The sequence below is a fragment of the Rattus norvegicus genome, chromosome 13 (genome assembly GCF_036323735.1).
Source record: "Rattus norvegicus strain BN/NHsdMcwi chromosome 13, GRCr8, whole genome shotgun sequence".
NCBI lineage: Eukaryota > Metazoa > Chordata > Mammalia > Rodentia > Muridae > Rattus > Rattus norvegicus.
In genome coordinates, this window is record NC_086031.1 from 109233421 (window position 1) to 109245612 (window position 12192).

Here is a 12192-nt window from a genome sequence, read left to right on the forward strand (position 1 = left end):
ATGTCTGCATTTCATTAATGTCCACTTGGTAGTAGGTAGAGCTCTTCAGTACAAGACATGACATGTAAAGGCACAACCAGTGTTTTATTATACTAGAAAGAGCTATGCTTAGGTTTGATACAGGTAGCTTTCCAGAGCCTTTATTATTTTATTTATAGGATCACAACATAGTACGTTAACCAGTGAGCAAATGTATTGCTTTTTCTGCATTTTAAATAGAAGACAGTGGCAATTTGTTTAAAGTACGTAATTGGGTTAGGGTAATCCCTAACCCTAACCCTGATTTATTGTATTTAATAACTGTATGGAAATACAGAGTCAAGAGACAAGATACATATTTGATTATTTTTATTTTCTACTCACGTTCACAGACAGGAAACTTATTATTCCAGATTACTGTCTCTCCTTCTGGAACACACTGACTAGAAGATTTGCCCTTTAACTGGAACCTTAAACAATAAGGAGCAGCAAATCATCACTAGAACAAACCACTTTTCAATTACACAGCGTGAGTCACTTCTCTCATGTATTCATGGGGTGGGATGCATTTAAAAATATTTCTGGCTTAAGAAAAAGCTCACAATTACTTGTGAATCTGCTTCACTAAACAATCAATAATGGATAAAAGCATACTAAAACTGCTTTTTGTTTGAATTCTCCCTCTCCTTTTTGGCACCCAAATGTCAAGACAATCTTGATCATCTTTAGGAAAATGGTCTCAATTCATATAGAGAAAATAATGAAGACCTTGATCCCAAGTTTACTTCAACAAGTCTCACTAAACCCAAATTTTATATTCATTTTCCATAACAGGAGCCTTAGTTTGTGAACCAAAACTTTGCATTTCCAGATGATGAAATGACAATTCCCACTTTTGCTGGTCAAGCACAAAATATATACATGTGAAAAAATAAAAATAAAAAGGATTTGGTTGATGGCAGAGTTCTTAGTCAGAAAAGATCAAGAAAAGTAAAGAAAATAAGACAGTAAAAATTTAACTATCTTCAGAACTCATACTTTGCAAATCATTATGGAAAAACAAGCAGTGCAGGACCTATCAGTTCAAACTCACCCTAGGTCACAAACAAAGGAGACCTCTGCCCCAAGCTGGAGATTATGGGGAAGAAGCACACGGCCATTGAGAAGTTGGTTTGGAATGGCATCACATGATTTCACTAGGAAAGAAAAGAGAAGGCTTGCACATGAAGAGTCAGGAAACAAATGAGTTTCCTTTGAACAGAGCTAAAGCTCTAGGCACCTTCACATGTTGGGACTGAAGGGCTCCAGGCTCCCAAGGGTGTACACTCCACAAGGTTAGTTCCAATGAGAGTATATCCAGGTTCACAGCTATAGGACACTTTTTGGCCAACAGAAAAGAATTCCTTATCCTTTTCATTATAATCACCATGGAGGATATTTTGAGGTGGTAGACATCCTGAGGAAAAAACAGGACCAGAAAGTCCTCTTATTTCTTCAATAAGAACTGTATTCTTTACCACTTATGGCTACCTACTCTCCCACAGTAAGGCAGAGAGGGTGGGGTTAATATTTCCTTCTCTAATGTGTCAGACTTGGAAGGCCATGTGTCTATCTGCTTTCTCTGTTTTGATCCATTCCAGGAAACACTACTCTCAATTCATTTTTTCCACTTATTAAACTAAAAACTCTGAGATGATATCCTTCCACCAATAGAGTAGATAAGGAACCAAACACATACTTTCCCCACTCAAACCTACCATATCCTTTTTGCTCCAAAAAAAAAAAAATCAAAGTTAATGAAGCTTTGTTGCTTTTAGGCAGATAATTCACAGTAAGAATAAAAGGAGAGAATGGGAGACACAGGCTCCTGATAGCTACCAGTTTTCTTCCACAAAATTACATTTCAGTATCAAGATGATGTCTACAAAATTTTGAATCGTTTTTTTCTTAGCCAATTCCCTCTATAAATATGGGAGAGTTTATTTTGCCCTCATTTAAATAAAATGAAATCATTAAAAAATCTAATGATCAATTTTTGTATTGTGTTTTAAAGTTACTTTTATTCTTTAAAGAATGTAATCCTATATATTTATGAGATACCATGTTATATTGTGTAATACAAAAATAAGGGTAAGTATATCTGTCTTCTGAACTCATTATCCCTTTGCAAACTTTCAGACTCCTTTATTCTAGATTTAAAATATATATACAAACAGCAGTAATTCTACCATTTAAAGAGACATCAATTTATTTTTTCTATCTAATCTGACTTTTATCTGCATTCTTAATAGCATTTGCTATATTGTGTAATGGAGGGGATTTTATATGTGTAGAAGTGGGCCAGGTCTTCATGCTTACATGTGTGTGTATGTGGGGGTGTATGTCATATGCATATAGAGGAGATTATTTTGTTTTATGAGACAAAGGTTCTTAGTGGGAACTGTGGCTCGCCAACTAAGCTAGACTGGTTGGTCAGTAAGCCTTAGGAGCCTGTCTCTGTTCCTTCTAACTCCAGGGTTAGAAGCATTTGCCCCCACACTTGGCTTTTCACATAGGCTCCATGATTAAATTCAAGTCTTCATGCTTGTACAACAAGCACTTTATACACTGAACCATCTCTCTAGTTCTATTTTTTTGATGAGTCATTTTAACTGAAGAAAAGTCATACATCATTGTGGTTTGATTTGCATTTCCCTGATGATTAGTAATCTTAGCCATTTTGCCATATATTTGTTGTCCATTTTATTTTATTTTTGAGACATTTTTAATATCCACTTTGATGTTGAATTTCTTTTGTGCTATTAAGTTCTTTCAGTTCCTTATACATGCTGAATACTAATTCCTTGTCAGGTGTATAATTTGGAAATACTTTCTACCACTCTGTATTATTCTCTTTATTTCATTGCTTCATTTGTTGTAGAGAAACTTTTTATTCTATGTAATACCATTAGTCTATTTTTGCCATTGTTTTCTATGCTTTTAATGGTCTTATCCAAAGCATGTTGACTATTTCAATGTTCTTAAGTATTATACCTATTTTCTTCAAAGAGTTTTATGTCTCATAATTTTGCTTTAAAACATTCCAATGTTTTCCTAAAAGTGTGCTATACTTTTTTCTCACAATTATAACACTGTTCCAGAATGAAATAAAATCCCATCCCTTTAACAGTTAGAGACACCCCCCCCCATGATCATGGATTGGTAAAGCTAATAGAAATTACTTCTAAAGTTTACTTTCAAATTTTTGATCCTAGAAATCCAGTCACATATTCCTTCTATTCTTTCAATAGTAGGTACCATGTATTTATTCTGCAAAACCTCTACTTTTATTTATAGATACCCAAAGTTTCAGGCCCAACTTACCCCTGAAGCATGTTGGCAGTGGAGGGCTCCATTTGCTGTCTGGCTGGCACCACACTATACTGCTGCCTTTCATGATAAAGCCAGACTTGCACTTAAACATTACTGTATCGTTTAAGAAGAAGGAGGGTTTAAATCCAGACTCCACATCTCCATTTTCAATTTCTGGCATTGGGCACTTGACTCTAGCAATACACTGGGGAGGTGGACTGTTCCAGATGCCAACTTGATTGTCTTTGCTGGTACAATATATTGACTTCTCACCCACCAGATCAAACAGTTTTTCCCTATTCTTTCCAACATGGCAATAATAAGTTGCTACCATCCCATAGAAAAAGCTGTCTCTACTGCTGCTTTGGAAGTATCCATTGGAGATGGCTGGAGGTGACTCACAAGGAATCACTTTTGGAGAGAAATAGTTAAGAAAAGAGAGAAGGCATTGGAATGTTACATTTTTGAAAATGTAGTCTTCATTCCCACAAACAGAGCTTAATCTTTACAACTTATATATAATATTGGAAGTCTGTATTCTAATCTAAGTGGAGAATAATCCAGAAAGGAAAATAAATAGAACCAGCTGATTAAAAAGTCAAAAGGGTATGACCTCAAAATACGGAGACTCTGGCAAAATAGACTTCTTGGGGTGAACTACTTTTGAATGGTTACTTTTGTCAGTGTGTAATCTAATGAATATTTTAAACTTAAGAATCTACTCACTATTAAATAACATCATAAAATAATATTAATTGAAAAGTGTGATAGAATCAGAAGTCATGGAAGAAAATCAGTAAGAGCTGGGTCCACAACAACCCAAACCAAGTAAAACTTCCCAAGCACTCATTTTTATGTGTAGATGCCCAATTTCCCCTTAGAAGGGGATAAGAGAAATGTAATCAGATGCTATAAAAAGATCATTTTACTCACATTCACAAATAGGCACACTGTTATCCCACATGACAGTATTGTCTGATATAATACAAGTAGCAGATGAGTCACCAATGAGTCGATATCTAGAAGCAAAGAGGTGACTCATCATATCCCAGTTACACTTACACTTTAGGAAAGCCTTAAAGAATGAGAAAAGGTAGGATATTATGTAATATACGGTAAAATAATGATAGAGAAGGACTTATATAATAAACTCAACAGTATAGCCAGATGAGATCTGACTTCCTAGTAAATAGCACCGGAGACTTAAAATTGAAGAAGGATAGCTTTATCCTCTTTCTCTCTAGGGGTCCTCTTGACTGAAGAGTCACTTCTGAAACAGGTCAAAGAGACCTGTATTCACTCATATTAAAAGTTTTTTTAATTCAGTGCCCATGAATCCTGCAAAAGCATCCTGCCTACTCACCCTTTATTACAAGAATATGTAATTGTTGACCCAAACGTGATACCAGTGTTTATATGCACAGAACCATGGAGGGGTTCTTGAGGATTCATACATGGTTTACCTACAAGGGAAACAAAACAGGATTTGGGGCTGGGATTAAGAAAGCTTTATGTGTTTTCTATTAAATTCCCTAGCTAGATTTGCTGATGAAGTTGCATGTTCTTTCTCAAAGCAATTTTTATGATTTGTAAAATGTACATTTTCTCAAGAAGCAGTCGATTTTTGAGCGCTGTTCGAAACCTATTGTTTATGTTTCTGTACATGGAGGAAAACTTATTTGTGGTCAATTCTAACTTAAAAGCCTCCATTTTTTCTCTTTATTAAATTCTATTAGCTAAAGGCATCATCTACTAAGTCTCCTGTATTAAAAACCCACAGTCCCCAATTCTTTCCTATAAATTATCCTCTAATTCTTCTTTTAATTCAATTAGCTACAAAATTTTAGTGCCTGAATTCCAGAATCTCTCTCCAAACTCATTATTTTGGCATTTCTATAGTTTTACTGGATTGCTGAGAGGCAAAATTTATCTTTCTAATGCTGTCTTGGCTTGGTCTAGTACCTCCTCCATAGATGGCATGTGTTTCCTTTTTACAATATAATTATGGCCATGCCATACTTCTCACTTACAAGTCCATGATTATTTACCACTATTCATGGGAGAAAGTATACAATCTTATATTTGCTCAAACCATATTGACATTTTTCCAAAGGTATTTCCTCCGTAGTTTTGCCCTCTGCCAAGAAGACCTCAGTTTCCCTAATTCTCTCAAATAGCATTTATTTTTCTGTGGTTGACTGTCAGTTTACTTCTATTACTAAACAACATCATGGAGTCTGGGACTGTATTTGAGTGATAGATAACCTGTGCAATTCCTTGTGTCCACTCTCGCTGTGTACTATGTGTGTGCAAATATTCTTGTTCCTTACAAGAAGCACTTTCTAACATTCTAAATAATAAAAACGATTTATTGTATTGAATGTAGTAAGAAATGAGATAAAACTAATATTCTTTTTTATACTAACATCTAATCTCACTCTAACATAGAAATCACAGAATGACGTCATAAAGACAATAGCTTAAACCGTGGTGGTGACTTACACACTAGCACTCAGAAAACTTAGAAATTAAAGAAAACAGATTGGTACGTATGCCATGACACACTAATTTACTGGTCTTTTGTCTGGAAAATGACAGACTGTCCTACACAGATAAAGTGATAAAACCAAATATGGCTTGCAGAAGTACTCACGTTTACAGAACTGCTGAGCGTCTGACCACTTGGAGGATTCTAAGCAGGTGATAGTAAATGACTTTCTAAAGTACCCAGGGAGGCATTTGTATTTCCAAGTTGTTCCAACGGCAAACTCAGACTTATCACTCACAACAGTAGGCTTAGCAAAAGAATACTTTGGCAGCAACTTACACTGACCTAGAAATAAGGACCACAGAAATATCAAAGCCGAGAAGAGCTAAAGCTTCTCTGCTTCTCTCTTGTCACCAATTATTCTAACAAATTTGATCATTAGAAGTAACATTGTTTGGAGATATATTGTCTGAAAAAAATCCTAATTTCTGTCATTAAAAACTGTGGGTGGATTGCTTGGTTTTTGTTTGTTTTTTTTCCCCACAGTATGGTCAGAAAAAATAAGAAACACGTGTAGAACTTCAGGAATAAGTATATAGAACTTAATATAAGACACAAAAGTAATAAAGGAAAATGAAGGAAGAACCCTGTGAGACAGCAGCATACGAAAGCACTTTCTAAACTGTTGCTTTCTCCAGGTGCTCAGGAAGTACCACGACAATTGACGAATGAGACTTCATGAAATTACAGAGCATCTGCACAGCCGAAGAAAAGAAAGTGAAGATACAGTCTTCAGAGCGGGGGAAAATATTTGATATATATATATATATATATATCTGTATATATATATATATATGATTAGTATCTAGAGTATATAAGGAAATAAACACCCCAGACCCTTCATAAATAAATGAGCTAGTGAAATGAACATTTCGTTCTCAAATGAAGTATAAATGTTCAATAAACATTAAAAAAACCCAGCCTCACTGATCGTCAGAAAAATGAAAATCAAAACTAGATTAAGATCCCATCTCACACTAGTCTTCATTAAGAAAACAAGTAACAACAAATGCTGGTAAGGATACAGACCAATTTTATATTGCCAATGAGGATGTAAACCAGTTCAGCCACCATGGAAATTGGTCTGGAGATTCTTTAACAAACTGAAAATAGATCTGCCACATGATCAGCTATAGCATTTGTCAATATTTACCCAGAAGACTCCAAGCCAATATATCACAGATATATTTGTACATCCATGTTTATTGTGGTCTTATTCACAACTCATGGCCAGCAACAGAATAGATTAAGAAAATGTGCTCTATATACACAATGGAACTTTTTTTAAGCTATAAAGAAGAATAAAGTTATGTTGTTTGTTAGAAGATGGATGAAACTGAGATGATAATATCAAGTGCATTGTCAATCTTCCTGTCTCATATATATTTGAAAGTAGCAGTAAACTGTCTGGAGAACAAAGGGGCTTAATGGGAAGGGAGAAGATTAAGGGGGGAGGGCAGTAGGTAGTATATGCTCTCAGTACACTGTATAGTTGCATGAGAATGGCCTTGTATAACCCCAAATAATAATAATAATAATAATAATAATAATAATAGTAATAATAATAATTCTATACAATACATTGGAGTGGAAAGAAGGTTGTGTCCATTATTTTTAACAGTTATTTTCTGATCATTGTCACATATACTTGATAGAAATAACTTAACGGAGGGGAGAGTAGTTGCCTCATACTCCAGGGTACACCACTGGTCATAGTAGAGAAGGGAGATGACTGAACCGGCTTGGTCTGAGGGGAAAAGGACCTGCAACAGCTGCTGGCTACATGATATCAACTAGGAAACAAAAGGCTTGGCTGGAAGTGGGGAAAGGAATATAACCTCCAGGTTCTACAAATCAATCGTAGACCAAATATTCAAATGAGCATGTGGGAGACATTTTACATTTAAACAATAATAGACAAAATAAAAACAAAAAATACCCTCTCTGGTTTTAAAATAAAAACTAGAAGTATACAAGTAAAAATTACCTCTAAAAGATTTTATTTCTTTGAAGATTTTATTTTATTTCACGGCTAAGAATGTTACACGTATGTGTATATCCACTATATGTATTTGGGGCCTGCAAAGTCCTGACTGAGGTGATAGATCGAGACCCTGGAACTGGAGACACAGGTGCTTATGAAGTACCAGGTGGGTGCTGGGAACCAGACCCTGCCCTCTGCCAGAGCAACAGTGCTCTAACTACTGAGCCATCTCTCAGTCCTACAAATTGAAACATTTTATCATGAGAAATTAAAGTGCCACAGAGATCTTGTAAAATCAAAATTACTTCAATTGATTTATATAACTATCCTAATCACTAAACTTTATCATATAGAGGAAAACATATTTATTCTTCATTGAGCTTGTTTATTATTTATGGCTTTATCAGATAAGGTCTCACTATGTAACCTAGGCAGACTTGAACTTGGAGTCCTTCTGTCTCAGCCTCTCTAGCACTCTACTTCTCATTACACTTGTTTTCCTATTTTAACAAACTGGAGTAATGAAACCCCAAAATAGCTAGTAAAAGCTTTCTGATGTATCAAAGAACTTGTCATTAGCAATGAAATAAAGGCCATTGCAACATCCATACACTTGGGAGTGCCTCTTGAAAAGTAATTTCCTATATAGGAGTGAAGGCTCACATTTTACCTCCTTAAATTTATTTGCAGAGATCCAGAAGTTCACTCTTATTCAATTCAGAGGAATCTAGACAAAAGATGCCAATCTGTGGAACCCTACAAGAGTAGAAATATACCTGAAAATTTACAGATTTTAATTTTTTCCATAAAAGTGTGAGGCTGGTACAGGTGGTGGCCAACTGACTCAAAGACATTCATGGAGCTCCCAAGGCTGCAGCCAGATCAGTCTTCCTCTAACTCCGTGCTTCTACTAGGGAATTGAAAAAGAGCCACTACTGTTAGGAGCCAGATATTACTGTAGTTCCTCTTTTGTAATTCTTTAGTTTCTCCCATTAATTCCCACCAATGTTCCCCAACTACATACTCCATAAAAAAAGAGCAAAAAAGACTCTAAGAAAACTGAAGGTTTAGAAACAATGAAGATAGAGGCTGGAGAGATGGCTCAATGGTTAAGAGCACTGACTGCTCTTCCAGAGGTCCTGAGTTCAATCCCCAGCAACCACATGGTGGCTCACAACCATCTGTAATGGGATCTGACGCCTTCTTCTGATGAGTTTGAAGACAGCTACAGTGTACTTATATATAAAAAAAAAAAAATCTTTTTGAAAAAACAGTGAAGATAGACTTCACATAAGACTTCTACCAGTTACTCTAGTCAGATAATAATCTGTGATTATTAAATGCAAATAAGGACAGAATTAAATTATCTTCTACAGTATGGGAAAACATCTAAATTCATAAGACTCAACAATACAGACCAAGAGAGATACAAGATCTGAAAACTACAGAAGAGGAAACTTTATAATATGACTTTCTATGCTAAAATGAAGTCAGAACCACACTTTCTGCTCGAGGGTTAATGGAGGTCTCACCTGTAGTGAGGACACCTCACACGGTATTGAAACTGCCCACCTCCCAGACCGCAGTACACAATTTCCAGAGATCGGTTTCTCCTCCAGTCAGAAAAGGAAAGGGAGCAGGTGAAATGTTTCACAGCTAAAGGCACTGCTGACAAACCTGATGACCAACTGAGATAAATCCCTGGAACCCACATGGTGAAAGGAGAGAACTAACTCCTATGACTTGTCTTCCGACCTCCAAGCAATGCCATCGAATGCACACACCTCCCACACACAGGATAAGGAAATAAACACATTTAATCATTTTTCAAAGAAAAAGAATGGCTAGTCTACAAGATTCTATTGCATGATAGAATTTTTCTCTTTTCACATCTTTGTAGCATCTGGAGTGAAGATCAGAGTAGTGACTAACACTGAAAATGATTCTGGAGGACAGGGAGACTTAAGAGGCTCTACACAGAATATTTAGAAATCATTTGGAAGTAGATGGAGGATTTATGTGTAGGATAATTTATGGTCAGAAAGTAGGAAGTAGGGAGGTCATTATTGAGAATTATCATCAAATGTCTTGATACTGGGTTTCCTGGCTATCTGATGGATGATTTTTGTAAAATGAGAGTCATATGTGTTAACGTATTAAGCATAAAACATTCATTTGTCAGTGAACACGAACTAAGGTCCAACCACCCCTAGAATGTATTTTCCAGTAGAAATTGTAGCAGAACTAATGCGTATATTCAGACCCTGTAACAACCAGATCCATCCTTAGCTGATAATGACTACACTTAGTGTCAACAATCAAGAGTCAATTTCTCTGGCTCCTGATTTCTTTCACCTCCATGGGATGATGGGATGGTAGCACAGCCCATTTCTGATTTCGTTTTATATATGAGAAACTGAGGGTCGGGACTCTAATCAACTTGCCAAAGTTCACTCAACTATTGAGGTTTTTGCAGTAAATGTCTTATTCGTTCACTACCAGAACAAATGGTATTACTTTAAAAGCAAGCCAATCTGTGAAACAACAACACCACACACACACACACACACACACACACACACACACACACACACACACACACACACAAAACCTTTACAAAGAACACTGAGGGAGAACCCACGGAAGCACATGCCTACAGAGGTCATAGTTTTAATTCACGTTCAATGTTAAAAAGCAACGAGATAGTTTTTAAATATATATCAAGGATAAAAATTCTGAGACCCATATTGGAGAATCAGGTGTTATTCTTTTTAAAGATGAAGCAGGGGCTGCATGCCTAGAGGCACATACAGGTCTGTAATCCTTGAGCACAGCCTGGGACCATTGGTGGAACTGTGTGAGCACTTGCAGAATTGCCGGGAGGCTGGGATCCAGGGAGGAAGAGAGCGAACCCCCCACACCCTACCAAACAATGCAGCAGTCACAGTCCAAAGCGCCCGTGTGTGTCTCAGCCTTCTATGGTGGTGGCCAGAAGAGGTGGGGATGCTCTGCATCTGGAGACAGAGGGGTCTCCAAAGCTGTCAGGGACAGGCAAGTATCCAGCTCGGCCCCACATCCCTGGTTTGGCCTCTAGACTTTGCCGAGGCACAAAAGTTTTCCTAGCCCTGGAGGAATTCCCGTATTTGAGCTCCCGCGCCCAGCTCACCAAGAACTCCCGGAGCGATGAGAGCGAAGAAAACCCAGAGCGAACCCAAGGCTCCCATGCCGTCGCCGCGGCCCAACCGCAGCTGCGAGGGAAGGAAGAGGACGCGGCTGGCTGCAGGCTGTGGGGAGCCGACCCTTAAATAGCATCGGCTCGGGCGCCGCTGGGGGCTGAAGATTCGTGGAGCACATCTGCAGGTGACCAGGGGCGGAACAAGCCGGGAGGGGCGGCCCCGGGAACTCTGCTGCTTTTGGTTCAGCCTGGGTTCTGCTCAGCGCCTGGCTTTCCTATTTTTTGTTGATTAAGTAACCAAGTACATTGACTTTCCCGCCCCCAAACCCTACTTCTGAAACAAGAATTTCATAAAATGATGCGCATGCCTACTGATCTACAACGTTCGTTTACCATGCCAATTCTTTAAACCTGTTTGGGGATTTGTTCCAGTTAATTCATTTTCAAACCCCATTAACGTAATCAACTCTCAGTTAGAGAAAACTTAGTTTACTTAAAGTGGAAATTCAGGAATAACACTGCCTTGCATTGCAATCTTTTTACTCTAGTGTAAATAGTGAAATTTTTAATTTCTGTATAACTGTGAAGAGGTTTCCTTAATGTTAATATTTTAGAAATGTTATCTCTCTGTAGTTATAAAGATAGATAAAAGTATATATTTTGACTATGCAATTGTGTTATGTAATTGTTATTTCTGATATTTTCAATAAATTACAGACAACCATCTCTCTTAACCGTATAAGTATTTTAATGTGTATTTCTTAAAAATAAGGACAATACTCTATAACTTTAATAAAATGATCAAATACAAGACACTAATATTGGTACAGTAGTTTTTCATAATTTTTTACTGTCTTCAAGTTTTGATGAATATCTCAATAGTCTTTGCTATGGCACCATAAGAAAAACCATCCATACTTCAGAGACATATATTTGATTTTCACGTCTCGTTCTTTAGTTTGAGAAGCATCTTTGGGAGTAGGAGGGGTGTGTGTGTGTGTGTGTGTGTGTGTGTGTGTGTGTGTGTGTGTGTTGTGTGGTTTGCACGTGTGCATGAAGATGTGTGTGGAGGCTAGAGGCTAATGTCAATGTCTTTCTCATCAGCTTTCCACATCTTATTTGTGGCAAGGCCTCTCTCTGACCCTTAAACTTGCA

The 12192-nt window shown here is 37.1% G+C and overlaps 1 protein-coding gene across 3 annotated transcripts in view; it reads right to left on the reverse strand.

Moving 5' to 3' along the window:
* Positions 1–11560, reverse strand: part of Cr2 (complement C3d receptor 2) — a 37947-nt gene extending 26387 nt beyond the window's left edge. Inside the window, exons 1-8 of one of the 3 annotated variants that reach the window (XM_008769847.4) lie at positions 11029–11560; positions 5984–6163; positions 4694–4793; positions 4264–4349; positions 3343–3741; positions 1259–1435; positions 1073–1175; positions 364–449 (exon numbers count right to left, since the gene is read on the reverse strand). In XM_008769847.4, the coding sequence (XP_008768069.1) occupies positions 364–449; positions 1073–1175; positions 1259–1435; positions 3343–3741; positions 4264–4349; positions 4694–4793; positions 5984–6163; positions 11029–11086 (1189 nt within the window). In that variant the 5' untranslated portion in view covers positions 11087–11560. The remainder of the gene's footprint in view (positions 1–363; positions 450–1072; positions 1176–1258; positions 1436–3342; positions 3742–4263; positions 4350–4693; positions 4794–5983; positions 6164–11028) is intronic. The other 2 variants (XM_063272195.1, NM_001105989.2) reach the window with 2 other exon arrangements.
* Positions 11561–12192: the final 632 nt, after the last annotated feature.